Source organism: Suillus subaureus, assembly GCF_016647635.1.
Source record: "Suillus subaureus strain MN1 chromosome Unknown BJ212scaffold_10, whole genome shotgun sequence".
Taxonomy (NCBI): Eukaryota; Fungi; Basidiomycota; class Agaricomycetes; order Boletales; family Suillaceae; genus Suillus; species Suillus subaureus.
In genome coordinates, this window is record NW_024538566.1 from 153,875 (window position 1) to 175,511 (window position 21,637).

Consider the following 21,637-nt stretch of genomic DNA (forward strand, 5'->3'; position numbering starts at 1 on the left):
TACTGATGGATGAAAAGGTGACGAGAAGAGCAGAAGCGAGTCCGTCCATACATGAGTCACGGTGATCGCAGACGTGTCCATGACGAGGGCATGACTTTGATAAGGGGCGGCATGACATGGCGGACATGAAGAACATGTTTTCACATAGGCAAAAACTGAAAGGCGAGGAAAGAGCAAGGAAGATGTGATAAAATGGGGACGAAAAAGGAGAGACTGGATAACATGGTTAAGGATACGACATTCAATACCCACCATTGCTCCTCCCAGTCCATGTCTCTACGTCTGCTTGTTCTTCCTCAGTATATTCATGTTGTCACGGTGGCACGAGGTGCTGATCAATGGGATTGAATACCGCAGACTCCATGCCACTCTCAATAACAATCTCGCTAGTACTTCTGTTGTTGAGAGGCCTGCTTCTCCTGTCTCATGATATGAACGTCGTCTCGTGGTACTGCAACCCGAAACTGAAGTGACTATGGGAGCAGCTGCTGTTGAGACAGAAGAAGAAGATGCTCATTGTAAGGCGCTTGAGACGAGAGATATTGAGGGCTTGCGATTGTGCAGACGGCTGTGCTTATGGAGCAGGTCCCGAGTATTAAGCTGGAGGACATGGGATGGAGAAGCGAACAATGACATTAGCGGTGTACATGGGAACACCAAACTGCAAGTATTTGGGAGTGTCGAGATCGCAAGAAAGTGAGGGAGAGGAACTGACATACGTACTACGAGGTAAAGCTGGCGAAGTGTTGGCCTGGAGGAATGTTCAAGTCGTGACATAATTACTAATTATCATTCGTGGTACTTTGTTTTTCTCAACAACGCCGTGTAGTCGAGACTCGAGAGTCGAGAACTCGACCATCTTTCATCAAGAAGATTACGGTATTGCACGATCCCTACTATATGACCTGAGCTACCGGCAGCCTAGAATGAATGTAGCGTGCATGCACCGCACACGTGTTAACCTGTGCTAACATCATGTTGATCTGGTAGGCCTTTCCATTCCATCAGTTTTCTACCAGAACATAACCTTGCTTCTAGATTCTCAGGTGGTTACTCTCTTCTAGGTCACTCATTGGATACTCACTAAAATAATCTAGTTCCAACGTCCATATACTGCATGTACTTCACTATCACCAGTTCTTATCGATTATCAATTACTGCATCATGGTCTCATGCGATGCAAATGGATTAATGAGCGCCTTTCTTTAGTTCAAATGACGCGAACTAGCCTAGGTTAAGTCCCCCCAGATGTGATCCATCAGTCATCCAGTGGTCTCACTGTTCTTCAGCTCGTTCAAACAATAGCACAAGCTTCAGCTCTTTTGTATAGATATGTTACTTCTGTCCGCGACGCTGACTTGTCTGTTCAGAGTCTACTCAAAATGACCCGCCCCCCTTTCAGGAGTCGGTGGCGTCCTCACCACAGTTATGGCGATCAGGCAGGATGACACTCTTCTACCCGATCTCAACCATGCGCTTTCAACAATATGAGCCACAGATGGACCAGTTCAAAATTATTGTTGGACTGAAGGCATCCTGCCAACGAACGGCCCAGGAGAACGGGAAATGAGACGTTCCCAAGATTGACATGGCCGTTCAAGGAAGGGAAGCAGGTGGCATCATCGATAAATTGAAAAGTACTGTGGCGAGATTGCAAACATTTTAGCAGTCGATACATGGTGATCTACTTGCTGATGACGATCGTTTAATACTAATTCCATCGGAGGAATAACTGAAGGAAGTCAGTTGAACTCCAAGACGTCAATCGAGGAGATTCCAAGGAATGAAAATGATTCTGCCCGCACAAAAGGCGCGCAAAAAAGGTGAGCGGCTGATTGCCAGTTATCTTCTACCTTGTCATGCGCGCATAGATGAGGAACGTCGAAAGTTTCTTCAATGGATGAGTCCCGTGTCTTGTGATGACAAGCACACCACCTGCCATGGCCAGCGAAATCCCGGGACTGCTCGCTGGATTTTCCACATCGATGAGTATAAGACCTGGAATACATCGGATCACGCCTTTTTATGGCTGAATGGCCAGCGTGGGTTTTATCATTTACCATCAATTCCAAGTCGCTGACACTCGCAACAGCTGGACACGGAAAAACAATCCTTGCGTAAGTTCGGACCCAGAGGAGTTTGGAGAGCTCAGATTAACTTCTGAACTTTCAGTTCCTCCATTATTGACGAAATGCGAGGTAGCGATGCAGCAGAGCCACAGATGCTCGCTTTTTTCTACTGCAATTTTCGAGACGACAGGACGACAAACGCAGCTGCAGTTTTGCGCTCCTTGGTTGCTCAGCTGCTTCAACAATCTCGAGATGACTGGATCACCAAGATACGCGAACCAGGGCGGCAAGAAGAAGGGGATCTTACTTCTCTGCGAAACCTCTTGCAGCTACAACGCGATGCAAAGCCACATCCCACAGATCTCAGTTATCTTCGAAAGCTTCTGGTTGAAGCATCCACGCTGGTTCACCGGCCAGTCCTCGTGGATTGACGCCCTGGACGAATGCAAGGACTACCCCGACCTGGTCGAACATCTTGTAAAACCTTGCCAAAGATGCCCGACTACGACTTTTCGTCACTGGCAGAAGTGAGCAAGACATCAAAAAGCTTTCCACCATCTCCCGCCGTGTCGCTGGGGGACAGCGCTAACAAATGAAAGCAGATATAGATCTGCACATCACAGAGCAGCTGAAGACTCAAGACGCCTGTCGGGCCTACCCGAAACACTCAGAACGACCATTTTAAACAAATTGTCAGAAAAAGCGGCAGGCATGTAAGTAAAGCAGCATCGTGATTCACTCGCTCCTTGGAAATTCATCGTCGTATGATCACATGCAGGTTTCGCTGGGTTCAGTGTCAACTGGACGTCATCATGAAGTGCAAAACATCTGGCAGTATTCAGAAAGCCCTGGACAACCTTCCAAAAGACCTACACGAAACTTATGATAGGATCCTTCACTCCATTGAAGAAAGAGGGGGAGACGATGGCCCGATTTCCCAGCGTTGCCTGCTTTTGCTGGCTGGCACATTCACCCCACTTACGCTCAACCAGCTTAATGAAGCGATGATGATTGAAGTTGGGCGGCCGAGTCTCAATGAGGACCTTCGCGTTTTGAACACTATGGATATCGTGGGTGCGTGCGGAAGCCTTGTGACCTACAACGAGAAAACTGGGATCGTCGCTCTATCTCATTATAGCGTCAAGGTATGATTTATCAACCTTTTTCATGCTGCTCATCCGCTGATGCGCTATGCAACCAGGAATACTTGGTCAGTCGCACTAATAGCATCTTCAAATCGATCTCAGACATGCACGCACGGATTTGCGAGCTCTTGATTACGTATGTGTTATGTGACTTTGTGGACGAGATCTGCGCAAAACTTGAGCTTGAAGGTGCAATACTATCTTTCGCGTATATGGGCTAAGAAACTCACATTTGTGTAGACAAACAAAAGGCCTCTCGGTTGCTACGCGCTGATGTTGCCGATGTCAGCAAAGACCATCCATTGCTGAGCTATGCAATTCAAGGATACAAGCATCTTGGACATGTTTCGGACGAGGATTCTTGCGTTATGGTCGCCCTGTCACGGCTGAACTCGGAGTTTCTTCGAAACACTAAGAAAAATCGCGTGCTAGCTCAAGGCCAATACGGGTATGGGCCTAGGTGGTTGCCTGCCTGGGTGACTTTGCCCTCACTTCTATTCATCCCGCTTGAACACGGCAAGCCGTGGATGGTCGAATACCTCATCAAGCAATACCCCCATCTCCGGGACGTGGATATTGCCCCTGATTGGGGTTCTCCCCTGATTTTCGCTATGGCCAAGAACCCTGGCTGCCTCAGTATTCTCCTGAAGCCGGGCATCGATTTCAATAAGCTTTCTTCCTTCACACCTAGTTTATATCACCAATTCAATGCCTGGAGCGACTCCTATGCTCCAATTTCGTGGGCAGCTGTGACTGGAAGCGAAGTCGCCGTGGATTTCTTGCTGTCACAAACGGAGGTCAACGTACCTGATGACATCATACACATGGCAGTTAGGGCGCGCGAGCTGTCGGTCGAATGTATCCGCAAATTCTGTCAACACGGTGCGGATGTCAATTTCATGGTTGACAGTTCTACCCCTATCCATTATTTGCTCACTGAACTTTGGCGATTCTATGATGAAATCCAATTGCTATCCGGCGTAAAAGCGCTCGTTGAACCATCTTGTAATCTTTCTTTGCAGGACCAGACTGCCAGAACAGTACTACACATTGCTCTTGATGCACGTCTAGAAGATATTGTCACATACCTTCTCGAGCAAAACGCAGGGCTGTCAGCAACGGCGACTGTCCTTCCAGACATGTGGAGTTGGGCTAAAAACAAGATGTGGTTTCCCAAAGTTCAAGCAGCGGCTCTTGCTGCCGATCAGCAGTGCACCAGAATTGAGGGGAAGGTTGTTGATGCTACAGCAGAATCGAAACTAGTTGAGTTTTCAGTTGCAGCCACCGCAGACCGTGATAATCCCAATCCGATTTGCGCTGTCGTTGTTTCAGCGATACTCGCTGACGAGCTGTCAGGTGAGTAACCACTTTCATCCAGCCGTATAATTTACCGATTAGTCAAGATTACGATGTCATCAGCGCCGACTTTTCATGTTATAATCAATCACTTCAAAAGGACATCCAAGACTCTCTGCAAGATGATTCCCCCATACTCGAATGCTGCTTTAGATTGTCACCTGGGCAGCGTGTCTCTAGTCGCTTGTTCGACTATCACCAAGGAGACGAAGTTACCAGGATGCTACAGCAGTTAACCGAAGATAAAGACTCGACTTGCACCTCCCTTTTTCTTCAGATGACCAAGGATGTGTCTTACACCGAAGTCTTTGAACTTGCGGTCGAGTTCGTACTCGATATCTACAGAGGTCCTTTACCTTAGTCTCGAGGTATGTCATAATTCTTCTCAAACATCCGGCGTTCTCATCTTTATGGCAGGATACTACAAGCGATCATTCATCATCTGGAATCGTGCAGACATGTATGTCACTCTAGTTATCCATCTGCTGTGTTGGTGCATTCTTTCGAGGTGGTAGACATACGCATGACGCTGGCTTCGCAATCGTCGTCTACAATTGCCCTTCAGTATAGTAACTACGTCTGAATTCATGTAATCCCTAGCCTCTACCTTCATTACGACCGCCAGGGGAGGCTATTAGACACCCACTATCGCTTAAATTATCAAATCCCTTGCATTAACATCAGTGAACCGAGGGAAAGATGACAAAATCATGTGTGGTGTTATATAGTACACAATCATAAACATCTGCATAATCTTGTTATCCACCGTCACATTGTGATGTTTGACATTATAGAGGAATGAACATTGAATAAATATTCTGCACCGGTGTGTGATCAGACGAACACTCGTGAATTGCTCAAATTCCAACTTGAAGGGGATGTGCAACGCAAGCTCACGGTTAAGTGAGATGAGACACTATCAGTACGTCAAAAGTGAGTTTCATGATGTTGAAGCCAAGCGTGAAAGCCTGAACCTTCCGGATGACGACGGCGTTAGTGTTCCGTGGATAACCCTCTGAGGGGTTATCCACTGTGGATATCCACCAGGCCTAAATGAGGGTCAGTTATCCACGGGTGAGTATGGTGGATATCCACCACCGGTAAAACTGGCCCGGCGATCCAGGTGCTGCAAAATTTAGCTTGATTTACAAGTCTAGATCTATCCTACACTCTATGTCATGTCCCAGTCTGCTTCGGTCAAGGCCTTCTCTTGCACCAAAGTGCTTGCCAGCAGAAGAGTGACAGTGTTCTTCGGTGCTGCGGGTGCCAAATCTTTGTCAGCAAGCACATCAGCTAGCGTCGTGGAGTCGAGATTGATGATACTGGCAGCATCAAAAGCCTCGCCGTCAAAAGAATCCGCTTTTTTTGAGCCATCTTCAGATATATCCTCAGGGTCAGTGACATCCAACTCTGAGTCGCTGTAGTCCAATCAGCGTTCGACCAGTCACCAAACAAACATTGACTTGACGTCGCATGAAGTTCCGCCAAAATAAGCAAGCTTAAATCCTAGTTCGAGCTCACTTCAAGCAGAAACAAGCTTGTAGACCTGGTATTTAAGCTTTTTAAGTGTATTTGATGCATATTTAATACAACCCCATACACCCACACGATTTTCAGTTATCCATGTTATCCACCTATGAATTTTGGCCTTGGGTTATCCACCGAGTTATCTACGTGGATAACTGGGTGGATATCTATGTCAGTGGATAACCAGGTGGATTTCCATGGAACACTAGACGGCGTGTTTACCGGGTGCGCAAAATGAAATAAATGGTCCTCACGTGAATTTGATGCTCCTGCCTTTAAATTGTTGACTCTCTTTAATCATAGGAAGATATTCGAAACCAGACTACTAGCTTGTATTGTTCGGAGAATGTCGGCATGTTTACCAGATGCGCAAAATAAAATAAATGGTCCTCATGTGAATTTTGATGCTCCCACTTTTAAATGGTTAGTGTTTGTCCCTTATATATCATTGGTGAATCTTTGCATTTGCAAAGAAGTGTTACCTTTGCATGGCATCCGGATTATTTCACCAAGCCAATGAGAATCAATACAGGCCTTAGTTCAGAATTTCATGCAACCCCGTGTGAGTACCCAGTTACTGGCAATTGTATAAACTTGCGGCTCGTCCCACAGAGGTCACAGCTTTGGGCAGATGACGTGGAATTCTATGTGAGTGAATTTAAGACTTCGGCAACTAAGTCTTTCCATCCAACTGGTTGAATGTGTTGATGGGCGACATCAGGTATTTGCAACAACATCAGTAAACTACAACTTTTCCCACAGGAAGTACAAAATTTGCATCCCTGTCCAGCCAGCTACAGACTCCACAGTTCTACAAGTTCCCAGCACACTTGTGACCACAAGGTATCCAGTTGCTCACAGTTCTATATGGCCTACAGGACTTTACATCTTATATACTGTATTATACTATCCTAAGTGCTATTAGTAGTAGTACTTCAATTCAATTACAATGGGTTTCAAAATTTTATCAAGTGCAAACTTGGAACCAGTAATTCAGAATTCAAACACAACTGCAGGATCATTGTATGCAACAACATCTATTGCACTTACATATATACTTAAAGTTACATTAATATATACATGTGAGAAATGCGAAAAATGCGGTAAATAGTACTAGATGCAATGGAGGTTGGCATTTCAAGAAGTCTCAACATCAATCTAGCTGGACCATGATGTGATGACATTTGAGTGATTCTAAATATATAACATTAGCATTGTAGCACTGTAGGGTAGTATGGAATTGTAAGAACTTACCTTGCAAAACACTTGGTGTGGGTCTGTGGTGAGTGAGACCATATTTTTGAAATGTTATCCGCATGTGACCTATTCCTACATCTGGCTTGGCGAGCTTCTGCTTCAAAATGTTGGATTTGTGCTTGGAGAGATTCACCATGACTTCGTGTTTGCAGACCACGCAGTCAGCAAGCGCTTTCTCTGCATTGAAGACATTCCGTCTTGCCCTTGTGAGGTCCAGGATGAGGTTTGCTTCAAGATTGTCATCATTGATTGTCTGTAAAAATGTTAAGGAGTATTGTTTAAAATGTAAGGTATGAGTTACTTACCATTGACCTGATAGTGTTGACTATTTCATACAGGTCTGAACCACCACCAGATTGACATATATTATTAAGGCTTGCATGCCAGTGAACAGGACAATGTGAAGTTGATGGGATATCACTGATATTCAGCTTGACTGGTGTGTTTGTTGACATGGCATGTTAGAAAACAATTTTATTGGTTCCGAGAATGTAACTCTCACCTCTATAACTAATATGTCTAACTCGTTGTGAAGAAGTAATTTGTACTAGGCAGTTAGCAACTAGCACTACTTATCCTAAGAGGCATGAGTTTAATTGATTGGCCCAAGAGGACTGCTATTGAAGCACTTCCTTCAATTATGTGCGAGGGAAGTAAGTGAGTGAAGGAGTTATAACCTATATTGGCCTAAGAACTTGAATGCAGACCATATGTATACCTCTGAATTCCTATACCAAAGAATCGACTGTGAGTGCAGGCAAAATCAACCGATGTTAATATCACAGGAGCGAGATGAACCATTAGAAGATACATGCAAACGTATTGGATGTCAGATGCCGGTGCGGCAGATGTAACACACACAAAATCAACCACGCTCTATGGAGTGGCCAGTTGCAAGGGATATAGTGTGAGTGAAGAACAGCGCTAAACTATTGGTCGTGGGTCGGGTATTCTTGCAAGTGCTTTAAGGGTAAGATCCTAGCAGTATGGAACTTCAGAGCGGTTGAATTGCGCAGGATTGTCAAGAAAGAGCAAAATAGATGGATTGTGCAAGGTCTACAAAAATAATGTGAGAATGACTCTCCTCTAGAGCTGAGTCCAGGGGAAAGGGAACTACTCAATCGTATGTACTGCGGTCATTTATATCGTAGTGTGTGAATGTCCAGAATGCATAGGCGAGAATTGTAGCATAGTTAGCGAGTGCACGATGAGTCTATAGGTAATAAAACATCATGCACTGTGGAACGTGAGTAGTCATGTAATAAGACCTGCAGCTTGTTTAGCAATGACATTTGGGAAAAACAACGCACCAGCAGAGATAGGTGGACATGGATAGGACATGGGAGGGCGGATTCCTAGGACCGGACCAGACCGGAGTAAGAGCGGATGGGTTGATATATATGGATTTAATGATCCGCACTTTATCTCCTTTTCTGAAGGTGAGAAGAACCGTGCTATTGATCATATGCACCTAGCGCCGGTATGATTGTCACATCATACCAGTGTCCTTTGTGTGGCAAAGATAACTTCAAAAACCATGGTGCTGTTGCTCGACACATGAGCCAGCCTTGCTCTGGCTGTAGCACTTGGCTACAGGATCTCATTCATTTATGTTCAGCATCCATCTGTACTACTGCAGACTCCATGGATGTTGACCACACATTGAATATTCCTGATGTTGACCTGGAGCTTGATGGGACTGGATTTGGAGACTGGGATGGGGTATTTCATGGTAGAAGTGGTGAGGGTGATGATCAAGTCCATGAGGAGGGGACACTGACTGGCTCAGACTTCATCGACTGGCATCCCAAACCCCCTCAAACATATGGCAGGGGTTACACTTTCCTCAACTCATTTTGTTCTGATGAGAACAACATGTATTGCACCAAAAATCACTATTACCCATTTAGTGGCTGGAAAGATTGGGAGGTTTCATTGTGGCTACTGTGTTCGGGGTTGAGCATGGTGAAGGTTGACAGCTTTCTTTCACTCGAGATGGTCAGTTTTAAACTTATTCATTGCATTTACCATCCTAACAAGTGTCTTCCATTATCTTTTTGTTCAGCTAAGGAACTATGCAGTCAAGCGGAAATGCTGCCTGGCGGTCCACCCTGGATGTCCCAAGTAATCCCTACTGTACATCTGACAAAATCACCTGTCATTTTGTATTGGTGTGATCCCCTGGAATGTATCGCGAGCCTTTTAAACCACCCTTTCTTTCATGATCAAATGGATTTTATGCCTCACAGGGTGTATGCTACTGCGCAGTGACTGTGTCACATATACTCTAAATGGATGACTGGTGACGATGCATGGAACATGCAGGTACATTTTTCTTTCTTTCTGCAAGTCATTGTACTTACTTGTTTTCAAACAGTCAGCCCTCCCAAGAGGTGCAATGCTCCTTGGGACAATTTTGTCATCTGACAAGACCAATATCTCTATGATGACCGGTGACAGAGTCACACATCCCCTCCTCATCAGCCTCACCAATATACACATGTCTACACAACTTAAATCATCATCTAATGCCTTTGTTCTCACTGCCAACCTCCCTGTGCTGAAGTTCATTCACAAAAAAAAATGTATGTGAGGCATACTCGAGGATTGCCTAATCCATGAATGCTTGAACATTGTGCTATGTCCCCTCAAGCAGGCTGCTTGTGAAGGAGTCATGTTATCTGATCCTGTTGGGCACAGTCAATACTGTTTTACACTGCTCGTAAGCTATATTGTCAACACTCTGGAGGCCATGATGCTGGCTACTGTTGGGGGAAAAACCTCCCCAGTCACTATGGCCATGTACAAACAGTTTGCAGACCCTTTCCACCACGAGCCTCGCACAAAATCAACTACACTTGGCCAGCTGCGTGTTGCCCAAGTAAGGGCTGATCCCAACAATATTGAAGCATTCTTTCGTGAAGCTCAGAAGTTTTGTTTAAATGGTATATCTGACCCATTCTTTGTGGACTGGATCCTTTCTGAACCATCTCATTTTCTCACTCCCAAAACTCTCCACCACATTCATTGGGAGTTCTATGATCACAATGTGAAATGGCTCATTTGTGCAGTTGGGGACATTGAGCTTGATTTTCGCTTTTCTGTGTTACAGCCCATCATGAGGTTTCACCACTTTCATGGGGGCATTTCAAAGCTCAAACAGGTCACAGAGCATGCTCAGTGTGATATCCAGTGCTCAATCATTGCAGTTAGTGCAGATGTGGCACCTAGTGCTGTGATCACTGCCATCCAAGCTCTGATGGACTTTCATTATCTCATGCAGTCACCTTGGATTGATGACAATGTTCTCAAATGCATTTCTGCAGTGCTCGATGAATTTCATGCCAACAAAGATGCAATCATAGCTGGTGGATTTCATTGCGGTCAGCGTAATAGAGTCATTGATAACTGGTATATCTTGAAGATCGAGCTTATGCAGAGCATAGTTCCAAGTATTTGAAACAGTGGAGTTATCATGCAATGGACCACTGACACTACAGAACATGCACACACCACTGAAATCAAAGACCCTGCATGCTCGAGCAACAATAACAATTACGACTCACAAATCTGTTGTCATCTGGACCGTGCTGATAAATGCTGTTGCTTTGACCTCACCACAAGTCTGCTGGAAAACATGCCAGGCTCAAATCAGCAGACTTCAGATCATGATGATTCTGATTCTGATAAGTTGAATTCAATGTTGACAATGATGACAATGATGACATCCCAGCAGAACTTCTTGCAACCATCAAATCTCCTGGCCATTCATGCCCCATCACCAATCACTTTGCAATTGCAAAGCTCCTCCAGGACAGGGAGGTGGGGACAGTTCCTGTGCCATTGTGCTCATTCTCTGTCAGGTGTACATCCTTTCATCTTGCCCATGTCCCATCCATCAGATCCATTTCTGTTGATGACACAGCTCTCAAGTTTGAGGTTCCAGACCTGCAACCAGCCATTGCTGACTTTCTTAGTCACGAAGCTGCTCATGGGCAGAATTTCATTTATACCATTGGAGGGGCTAGGAGAGCTGGACCCACCACTTTACTTCCATTTGAAAAGCTCCAAGTCTGGTTCAAGCTTCAATTGCAGGATACAGATCTTCATGATATTAGTGTCGTACGGCCTGCTCAGACCCTGAATTGTTCACCACCTTCTGATGTCTGGACCTGTGGCCAGTATGATACGGTCCTTGTAAACAACAATGCAAGATGCTCATGGCCTGCCGATGGTCTTCATGGTATGTTTTTCTCTCCTGCCATGCTAATTATTCTCATTATTACATCTCAGGGCACACTGTCAGTGAAATTAGGCTGATTCTGCATCCTGTTGGAAAAGCTGGCACATATTGGTCATGGAAGGACCGCTTCTTCACCTATGTCTATTGCTTTGACGTCATTCCACAAGGTGGAAGTGATCGTGAACTGAGTACACAACTGCATGTACTCAAACGAGTGAAGCACTCAAATGGTACTCAGGTAGGTGATGTCATACCAGTTATGCAGTTTAGGGCACCTGTCAACCTTGTACCTCGCTTTGGTGTAAGTGTGGACAATCGTCTCACCCCATATAACAGTATGGAACATGCTTCAGAATTTTGGCTCAATAAATACTGGGACAAGAACACATTCTTCCCTCTTTCCATGTAGCTTTCCCAGATTGTATTTATTTTTTAAAATTCATGTATGATAAGCACTTTGGGCGAGAAGCCCATTTTATAATTAGTTCACCTGGAATGCTGCGCTATGCAGCACATGATAGCACTGTCTCAAACCAATCCCACCATTGTCATACTAGTGTAAACTGTAAACCAGACAAAAATGGCTTCCTTTTTCAGGATGGTTGACAATGGAATCAAACTTTCCTCCTTGTTGTCCATCCCTGACATCAGCGATGTCCATACCATGAACAAAATAACTTCTGATGAACTCAATCGTCTGGTCATGCATGAGGATGCACCAGAGGCATCACAACTGCTGGGATACTTGCTGTCTCATATTTTTAAGCCTTTCAAGGTCCCTCTTCCCCATGTATCTGAACTCCAAATTCCTCTGAAAAAAATCATTCACCCCAATGAACATGTCAGATTGCAATATCACGGCTTATTGCCAGATTCTCTGGTGCCACTGTACAACATTGAAATGAGTACTTGGAACTGGGATCTTCCAGTTACTCCCCCTGGGGGTGGCTCAGACTCAGACACTAGTGGCAGTAGTCATGGTGCTCCAGTGAGTCAGGACCCAGAGGATGCAGAGAGTGTAACTTATGAAGAATTTTTCGCATCCTTTATGAATGCTCTTGCTGGTTGCTTATCAGCATCACAACCCCTCCTAGAAAGCAAGTGTTATGCAACTCACACATGGAGTGCAGCCAATGCTCACAAGGCATTGCCTGGCAGTGAGATAAAGTACAAACCTGACCTTGTTCTATCTGATGACATCACAGCAAAGTGGGGAAATATCAGGGTATCTGGTGAGCTGACACAGTCCTTACAAGCCTGCAATGCAGCTTGGGAAGGCTGCAGACACCCATGCCTACCTCATGATGAGCAAGCAGCCCTGGAGGTGCTCTGTGCTCATATTATCATTCACTAATGCCTATTGTCATCTCTGAGTCCTCCTGTATGATCACTCTGGTGGTGCAGTATCTACCCACTTTGACATATATCAGCAACCTGACTTATTTTCCCATATTATTGCTGTTATCAATTTCGGCAATCTAGAATGTGTCAGGTATGATTCAACAGTTTCGTTCATGAAACATGTTTCACCACCCCTTTCCAAAAATATCTGTGAATATCACCCAATCAAGAACATACCCTGACATAGCAGTTCAGCAGACCCTGCCACATCCACTTCTGAATCCCTCAATGAAATGCTGGGCTCTCAGGACCCATCCTCTGACAATAATCTTGAGTCTGTAGTCTCTGACTCTAGCTCTGAGGAATGCTTAACTGACCCAGAGGACGCACATGAAGGAAATTCAAATGAATCTACTATGCAAATGGAAGAATCCCCCCCATCCCTCCCTCCAGTGCAACCCACTATGGTGTCCAGTGCCTCCCTCCTCAGCCTCACATCCTAAATTCCCCAGGACTTGACAGAGAGTATATCTTCTGTCACACCTTATGCTTCCCAATTTCCCTACTCTGTGCACTCACCTGAACCTTGTGGCAAGATCCGCATAGGGGATGCCATGTATATTATCAAGAGAATTCTTTCTGCAAGCCAGGGGCTTGTTGGTTGTGGATCTATCTGCTATCTGGCCAGTTTGGGTGATGAAGATTTTATTATCAAGGACCATTGGGTTCTCGGCAAGTGGGACAATGTCATTTTGAATGAGATAGAAATGATGAAGTTAATGCAAGGTGTCCCTGGTGTTCCTGAGCTAGTAGATTATTGGCTTGTCATGACATCAGATGGCAAGGTTGACATCACTTGAAATTATTGCAAAAGGGAACACCGGAGTACCAAGGGCACTAGCCGCACCCATGTCTGCCTTGTCCTAAAGCCATGTGCTCACCCCCTCCACATGTTTCAAATGTTGAAAGAGTTCATCAGAGTGATAAGGGACATTGTGAACAGTAAGTGTCTACTAGTTGAGGTGTGCAAGAGCATTGAACTGATGTCTCTTCTTGTAGTCCAGAGAGTGGCAGTGGAGGATCACAAGATTCTACATCACGATTGCAGTCTGAATAATGCGATGATCCTGGATGATCTAGACCTCAGCAAGGAGTTCCTCATTGACTGGGAATTTTCAGTACACATTACTGCAGATAATAGATATCCCATCAGTGGTACAGTAAGTACATTCATTTCATATTGAGTTTCAAACATTGATTCATTTTCCAGGGCACGGTACCCTTCATGTCATGCATGCTTCTCAGCCAGGTTTCGCTCTTGCAGCAACAGGTGAATGCAGAAGCTGAGCAGAAAAAGATGACGAATGCACACAAATTGAAATTGAAGTTGAAATTGAAGAAAGCTCCTGCCCTGAAAACACCGAAAACCTCCTCAGATTCTATAGCACTGCCCGTTTCTCATGTGGTCCAAACTTTCTCCGATGATCTCAAATCTCTTTTCTTCATATTTGCTTGGGTTTGTATCAAGTTCTGCGGTCCCAACGGCGCAGTCTGTCAGGAGCATGTGCCCAATTCCTTACTTGATTGCTGGGCCAGCCTTGACCTGGCATCATGTGCTGCCTTCAAGATCACTTTTTTCACAAACCCATTGGATGAACAGCATCTCCTCAATGAATTTCACCCTTACTTCAAACCCCTCATTGTTAAGAACCATGTTGCTCAAGGGAGAGAGAGACTGACTCAGAGGGGCTTGGCCTCAGCTCGTACACTGTGCCCCTTACCCGAGTATGTGCCCTTCATTTCGTATGAGGTCCGATGATGGTCTGACGAAGTCCAGAGGACTTCTGGAGGAGTGTAGGAAACATCCGGAGGAGCGCGGGACAGTTCCGGAGGAATGCAGGAAGTGCTCTGGAGAGTTCCCACTGCAAGGTAATACTTCTACAGGAAACAGGATGGAAGGATAGGAGGTCCGAAGGTCTGGAGGACAGGAGGACAGGAGGACAGGAGGACAGGAGGACAGAAGGACAGGATGACGGAGGACAGAAGGACAGGATGTCCAAAGGACAGGAGGATAGGATGTCTGAGGGTTAGGAGGATGGAATGTCCAAAGGTACGGAGGGTGGAACGTCCGAAGGACAGGATGCCTGGAGGTACAAGGGACAGGAGATCCGGAGGTCCGGAAGGAATAGGGGCTACATCAGACAAAGTCCGATGTAGAAACAAACAGAGGTAGACTACCCTAAGGTAGAGTTGGAGAGACAGGGATTGGACCTAAGTCCAGAAAGAGGGTAAGTGCCAGAAAGGTGGAGCTCCAGCCTAGGGAATCAATCCCTAGGCCTGATGGGTAGGACAGACTTAGGTGGACCAAAGTCCGAGAGAGGATTGGGCAAGTCTAAGTTGATATTCAAACTGAGGAACTACAGGAGTATCTACAGGGGTTATATACTGAATAATATCTGAGGGGATCAGTAAGCAAAGGAGCAAGACTATGTACGAGCATGTGGAAACACATTAGTAAGTAAGTTGGAACATAAGTAAATGAACTCAGAGATGAGGACTTGTACAAGGATCAATAAGCAAGATGGAACAAGAGGTAACTGAAAGCCGGAAGGCAGAGAATGCCTAAATGGGGATAGGCGCAGGATATTGGACAGAGGGTGGGAATAGGTCCAGCGTTAATATCCGGAGGTCCGGAGATCTGGGGATCCGGAAGACAAGGTGGATACAGGACTGGAATACAAGAAGGTGGATATAGTCCAGAATCCGAGATGAGGTGAAGTCTGGATGTCTTGCTGGATGGAGTGTGCATAGGGTGGATGGGACAGGGGGGTATGGATCAGGCTAGCAGTGGAGATCCAATGGTCCAGAGCTCAGGGGTAAATCCAGAGTGTAGTCGATCCTGCTGAGGTGTGGAGCACAGCGGAAGGGGATCTGGGAATGAGCTGGATATGAAGTGGGGTCTGGATGTAGGCTTGGAAGGCGTGGGAATATGATGGAACATGGGTCCAGATTGTGGGATATGACACTCATCCCCCTTGCAAAGGATTGGTGCGCAGCATTAAAGGATAATATGGTTCACCCTGTTACCTTTGACACCATTCTTGACGTACTCAACTCTCATCTTGATGAGCTTTGTGATGATGAGGAGCTCCAAACCACTGTGACAATGCTCAGGGAATCTGCCACCGCTCTTAATAGCTTGAAATGTGTTGCTTCACTGTCTTTGCCCATACCAAAGCAGAGGAAGTTGGACAACTCTGAGGCAGAGACATCCGAATAGACGTAATTTGCATATCATATGCATTGTCTTATTAGTAGTTATCGCACTGACTAGGATGAGTGTCATGTATTTCCTGACATGTATATGACTACTTGTAGATCTACTACCAGTCATGTACGACTGGTATCGACTTGGATATCATTTGCCTTATGGTTTACATTTTGCTTACATAATGATATGTTGACTTGGATATGTGACATAATATCACAGCTGTGCATTGACTCAAAGGTGCAAATTTTATGTCTTCCTATTGGTGCATGGTCTTTGATTACCTCCATCAGCACTGTGTCCTGCATACAGTTGAGGTGAATACCATAGTATTACTCCAATAAGCATCACAATAACCATCAAGGCTATATGAGTCCTTCTACCAAGATTTGTATAAAATGGTGAGTCTGATTAGTAAATTCTTTGTCTTGCTGCTTTCATTATTGCAACATGCCCCCCCATGCAGTAGCCAGTCCCAAGAAGAAAAGGTCCAAGTGCAAAGCTTACGACACTTCAAAGACTAGCTTACCAAAGAAGCCCCATGCTGCAAACCCCATCGAGATCACTAGCATGCCGCTTGTATCTCTTGGTCTTACCAAAGTTGATGCAGCGGATGCTGCTCCTCAACATTCTGGCCACCCCAATGTGGGAACAGGGGGTAGGAATGTCCAGCTGGAGAAAATCGGGGTAGTGTTAGAGGCTAAGTCCCAGAATCGCAAACCCAAGGGCACCACATCTCTTGGTACCTTTAATCCCATGAACCCCCAGGCTCCAGAACCACCTCATAAAGGCTGAAAGAATTGTCAGAAGGTAACTCACATAGTTTTCATTGTTAGTGGTGTTGATTACATGTTTAGGTGCTCCCCCCGCCATACAGTCCTGACCCTCAGACTTCAGTGCCAGCACCCTGGCACCTCATTTTTTATTGCAGCAAGATGGCAGGAGGTTTGGTTTTGCGGCTTCAACTACCACCTGTGTTGTCCCTCCTGGCACAGAGCCCAATCCTCAAGTTTCAAACAACTCATATCTCAAGAAGCACTGTGAGAAACACAACAAGAAGAGAACTGGAAAGTAGACTTCTAATGTTGGGCTAAATGTGCTATGCCTAGCTGCTATTCAACCCTAAAGGGTTTCTGGGCTAAGCTCAGTGCTCAGAGAGAGTAGGAAATCATGCTAAAAACTGCTCAGTCTCAGACTGGTACTGGTAAGAGGTGAAAACTATGATGATTACCTAAGCACCAAAAGTGCGAACATAACACTAAGTAATATCTGCCTGTCATATCCCATATGCCAGACATAGATCCCATCATATTCCCACGCTTTCCGGACCTGTTTCTGGACCCCATATCCAACTCATTCCTGGATCCCCTATCCTGTCCACCCTATGCACATTCCGTCCAGCAAGACATCCAGACTTTAGCTCCTCTCAGATTCTGGACTACATCCACCACCTCACATATCTCAGTCCTGTTTCCGCCCTGCCTTCTGGATCCCCAGATCTCTGGACCTCTGGATATTAACTGTACTATCTCTGGACCTATTCCCACCCTCCATCCGAGATCCTGCGCCTATCCCCATTTAGGCATCTCCGCCTTTCTGGTTCTTGGTTATCTCTGTTTCCGTCTTGCTGATTGATCCTTGTACTAGTTTCATCTCTGAGTTCATTTACTTATGTTCCGTCTTACTTACCAATGTGTTTCTGCATGCTCGTACATAGCCTTACTCCTTTGCTTACTGATCCTCTCAGATAGCCTCTAGTATATAACCCCTGTACAACTACAGTAGAGTCCTCAGTCTGAATATCATCTTAGTGCCTGTTCATCATCTTAGATCCTGTTCCACTTGCCAATCATCTTCTGGACTTCAGTCCATCTGAGTCTCATCCTTTTCCATATGGCCTAGGGAAGGATTCCCTAGGCCAGAATTCCGGACCTTCGGATTTGTCCCCTATGTCCCTGTCCCAAGTCTAGGAATTGCTTCCCTAGGCTAGAGTCTTGCCTTTCCGGCACTGACCCTCTTTCCGGACTTAGGTCCACTTCCTGTCCCTCTGACTCTACCTTAGGGTAGTCTACCTCTGTTTGCTTCTACATTGGACTTCATCTGATGTAGCCCCTATTCCTTCTGTACCTCCGGATGTCCTGCCCCTCATACCTCCAGGTATCCTGTCCTTCGGACATTTCCGCCCTCCGTACCTTCGGACGTTCCATCCTCCATACCTCTGGACCTCCTGTCCTCCATACTCCGGACCTCCAGACATCCTGTCCTCCTGTCCTCTGGACCTCCTATCCTGTTTTCCTGTAGAAGTATTACCTTGCAGTGGGAACTCTCCCACGCTCTTCTGGACATTTCCCACGCTCCTCTGGAAGTCCTCCCACACTCTCCACCAGAGTAGCCAGCCTCCAGAAGTCCTCTGGACTTTGTTGGACCATCATCGGACTTCCTCTGAAATGAAGGGCACATACTCAGGTAAGGGGCACAGCATACGAGCTGAGGCCAAGCCCCTCTGAGTCAGTCTCTCTCCCCTTTGAGCATGGTTCTTAACACTGCCTATACAAGCCCACAGAATATGAAATCCCTACAGCACAATCAGAATATTTTTGCTGATCATGCCTGCAGTTCACAACCTCCACCAACTGCTACCATCTCAGAATGCAACATAGATCCAGCCCTGTGTGAGGGGGGTGATGTTGCTAGGCAAGGACTTCATGCAAGGCTGGTAGGATCTGATCCAGAGGACAGTGAATCTAGCAGTAGCAGCACCGGCACTGACATTGACAAAGACAATGACAAAGAGGATGAGGATGAAGGAGACAAAGGAGAGAATAACAAATCCCAGTTTGGTTGGGGGGAAGCTCACCAATGGCAGAAGGGACATCCAGGTAAGAATTTCATGTTAGGAGTACCCTCACTGACTTGATTTACAGGATTTTTGGCTGAAGCACTCCCTACTCAGGCTTGAGTTGCTCACCCTCTGACACCAGAGTTTGAATTTCAATACTCACATGATGAAGATGATGACTCTGCCTGGATGCATCTCAACAACAGCAACCAGGTATTATTTTCATTATTTGTCTGCATCATGCTCACAGTTTTTAAGCCTCTGAACACCTTACCAGGAGTGCAGCAGGAACAGTCAGATACTCAGGTGAGAGAGTAACTCTATCTTAGATGAGGCTCATGAAATTTTGAAGGCTATCACCTCAAAGGCTGACAATGTATTGAAGTGCCACCATCAGAAAAATGGTCAGCCTTGCCTTCCCAACCCTGAAATGCTCCAGCTCTTGAATCAAGTGGTGGAGTCTGTCAATCAAGTTCAGCATTAGTCAAAAGCCAAAAAATCCAAGGGATCTGATGGGCCAAGGCCTGATCAACTGGCTTGGTATGGACCGCACTGGAAAAGTTTTCTCAAGGAGGCCAAAGGAGAGTGTCGCAGGCAGCATGCCCTGGAGAACCCATTCCCACCTTTAGTCAAGGAGATGCTGGGAACCATCTCCGAGGTTCTACTTTCAGTTTTGGTCGCATGGGACAAGAATGGTAGACAGTTCAAAGCTGGTACATACTTGTTTGTTCCCAAACTAATTTCCTGAACTGATCTGTTTCATATCGCAACACAGGGGTCTGGCCAGAGCAGCAATATAACATGACACAATTGGTGTGTGTTTTTTTTTACTTACATTCATAATGCCTTGTTGATGCATCTTACATTTGTATTACAGTTGTATGACAACCTTTTGACTTGGTGGTCTGATCTGAAGAAAACTGCAATAAGCATCACACCACTATCATACCCACTTTTGCCTCCACCTTTGGTTCCTCCTCAGCAATGTGCAACTTGGGTTGAAAATGCTGCAAAAGATTTACTTCAGGGTGGCTTGTATTTACAGTTTGGAATAGATGAGAATGTAAGTGACCTTGCACTAATCATGCCCATACTCATGGCAAGATCAACAGGGGAGAATGAGGAATTTCACTAATCCTGCCCTCCGTGATACCTCCATTGCCTTTTTTTACACAGGGCCTTACTGGATTGCATGGAGGCAGCCAGATCAATTTCGCACACAACTGCCTATATCATGCTTAGCCTTAGTTGCCACAGTGGTGACGTGTTCTCCTCCCCTTGATGTCATGCTTATGTACTGATTTTTCTTTCTATAGTTCCACTGCATCTTTGATGGTCTTGAGAAGAATAGTAGTGGTAAATCTTATCCAAATTTCTCCTTGAAGGAATACTTGCCCATCTACCGCAAAATGCTTGAAATCATCAAACATACCCTCCAGGACAAATATTTCGGCCCTAGATTGATGGCACAACTTCGAGAATGGGCTGAAGCTGGATGGTAAGTTCTTTTCATGTGAAAAACTCTCAACTGATTTCATTCACACAGGGCTGAAAATCTCAAGCTCAATGGCGGTGCTATGGAGGTGAGACATGACCACCTCCAGGTTATTCTGGACTGAACCTTTGTATTCCGCACCTGAATTGCAGGCCTTCACTTACCCCGCAGTCACATTACTTTTAATTTGTCATTTGCTACTACTTTTATGTGCTTTTGTGTTTCCCTGATCCAAGCATGATGAGGCGCTTCAATATATGTCATTTGTGGCTATGCTATTGTATTGAGTGAATAAGGTGTACAATGAGCAATGTCTGCACAACTCTCATTTTTTTGAGTGGTCTGTGAGTGTCTGTACAGCCATAGACAGAGGAAACCAACACTATTTAGTGCTCACTGGGTGCATCTGTGGACATCTGTACAGGGATTGACAAAAAGGTCTGCTACTGTAGTAAGCTAGGTAGCAGGGACCAAGCTATATGGCTGGGATACTGTACAGTGCTGTGCAGCGCTGTACAGACAATTATAGTTTACTGATGAACATTGTGCTATTTTCTGCCAAATGTTGTGGTTATATTTTGCTTCAGCAATATTTGATGCAAGCATAGGTTGATGGGATTTTTCCTGTTTTTCAATCCTCACAAATAAGGCACTTGTTTTGACTTATTTGTCATTTATTGTCACCTCCCATGTGTTTATCTTATCACCCGCAATTGTATTCCGCTTTGCATACTGTCGCAGGAGGTTGTAGCCTTGTGCAACAATGAAACATAGTTCATATTGTGCCATGCATCAAGACAATCGCATCTTTACCTACTGCAAGGAAGAATTCTTTCTGCAGGCACTTGGACCTCTGTGTTTTAGCTTCTTGCATTCACAACTATCCTGACATTGTGCAAGATCGTGTATTTGCAATGAGTTCTCTAAATCAGAATGGAATGTTACAGAAAGTCTAAGGTAAATATTATAACTTGACTATCTCGATTATCATCAATCATGTTCATCTTGCAGAGCTATAGCTTCAATTGTAACATTCACACAAATACCAGAGAATTCAGGGATGGCCATGGTATTGTTGTATGTCCTAGAATCAGCCT

General features: G+C 45.3%; 8 protein-coding genes across 8 annotated transcripts; 7 read left to right on the forward strand and 1 right to left on the reverse strand.

Moving 5' to 3' along the window:
- Positions 1–1,789: 1,789 nt before the first annotated feature.
- BJ212DRAFT_1298302 (uncharacterized protein) lies at positions 1,790–6,426 on the forward strand (the record flags this gene model as incomplete). Its single annotated transcript, XM_041332681.1, has 15 exons — positions 1,790–1,823; positions 1,872–2,042; positions 2,093–2,117; positions 2,303–2,596; positions 2,693–2,782; positions 2,848–3,214; positions 3,271–3,403; positions 3,455–4,570; positions 4,618–4,917; positions 4,988–5,030; positions 5,409–5,503; positions 5,525–5,562; positions 5,728–5,963; positions 6,188–6,322; positions 6,405–6,426. The coding sequence occupies 15 exons, from the start codon at positions 1,790–1,792 to the stop codon at positions 6,424–6,426; spliced, it is 3,099 nt and encodes a 1,032-aa protein (XP_041194683.1).
- Positions 6,427–7,090: 664 nt separating this feature from the next.
- Positions 7,091–7,809, reverse strand: BJ212DRAFT_1298303 (uncharacterized protein; the record flags this gene model as incomplete). The annotated part of the gene is made up of 3 exons (XM_041332682.1): positions 7,091–7,134; positions 7,352–7,607; positions 7,660–7,809. The coding sequence occupies 3 exons, from the start codon at positions 7,807–7,809 to the stop codon at positions 7,091–7,093; spliced, it is 450 nt and encodes a 149-aa protein (XP_041194684.1).
- A 1,420-nt stretch (positions 7,810–9,229) lies between these two features.
- BJ212DRAFT_1268536 (uncharacterized protein) lies at positions 9,230–9,625 on the forward strand (the record flags this gene model as incomplete). The annotated part of the gene is made up of 1 exon (XM_041330735.1): positions 9,230–9,625. One exon carries the CDS (start codon positions 9,230–9,232, stop codon positions 9,623–9,625), a length of 396 nt encoding a protein of 131 aa, XP_041194685.1.
- A 103-nt stretch (positions 9,626–9,728) lies between these two features.
- Positions 9,729–9,920, forward strand: BJ212DRAFT_1248244 (uncharacterized protein; the record flags this gene model as incomplete). Its single annotated transcript, XM_041329684.1, has 1 exon — positions 9,729–9,920. A coding segment is annotated over one exon (192 nt), but the record flags the coding sequence as incomplete, so codon positions are not given.
- An 81-nt stretch (positions 9,921–10,001) lies between these two features.
- Positions 10,002–10,814, forward strand: BJ212DRAFT_1268091 (uncharacterized protein; the record flags this gene model as incomplete). The annotated part of the gene is made up of 1 exon (XM_041330703.1): positions 10,002–10,814. A coding segment is annotated over one exon (813 nt), but the record flags the coding sequence as incomplete, so codon positions are not given.
- Positions 10,815–12,177: 1,363 nt separating this feature from the next.
- On the forward strand, positions 12,178–13,798 carry BJ212DRAFT_1479139 (uncharacterized protein; the record flags this gene model as incomplete). The annotated part of the gene is made up of 3 exons (XM_041339816.1): positions 12,178–12,829; positions 13,194–13,390; positions 13,451–13,798. The coding sequence occupies 3 exons, from the start codon at positions 12,178–12,180 to the stop codon at positions 13,796–13,798; spliced, it is 1,197 nt and encodes a 398-aa protein (XP_041194688.1).
- A 90-nt stretch (positions 13,799–13,888) lies between these two features.
- On the forward strand, positions 13,889–15,029 carry BJ212DRAFT_1479140 (uncharacterized protein; the record flags this gene model as incomplete). The annotated part of the gene is made up of 4 exons (XM_041339817.1): positions 13,889–13,940; positions 13,998–14,158; positions 14,209–14,723; positions 14,771–15,029. 4 exons carry the CDS (start codon positions 13,889–13,891, stop codon positions 15,027–15,029), a joined length of 987 nt encoding a protein of 328 aa, XP_041194689.1.
- A 3,707-nt stretch (positions 15,030–18,736) lies between these two features.
- Positions 18,737–20,664, forward strand: BJ212DRAFT_1479142 (uncharacterized protein; the record flags this gene model as incomplete). Its single annotated transcript, XM_041339818.1, has 9 exons — positions 18,737–19,085; positions 19,188–19,258; positions 19,304–19,351; positions 19,530–19,758; positions 19,821–19,858; positions 19,923–20,108; positions 20,158–20,304; positions 20,362–20,543; positions 20,592–20,664. The coding sequence occupies 9 exons, from the start codon at positions 18,737–18,739 to the stop codon at positions 20,662–20,664; spliced, it is 1,323 nt and encodes a 440-aa protein (XP_041194690.1).
- Positions 20,665–21,637: the final 973 nt, after the last annotated feature.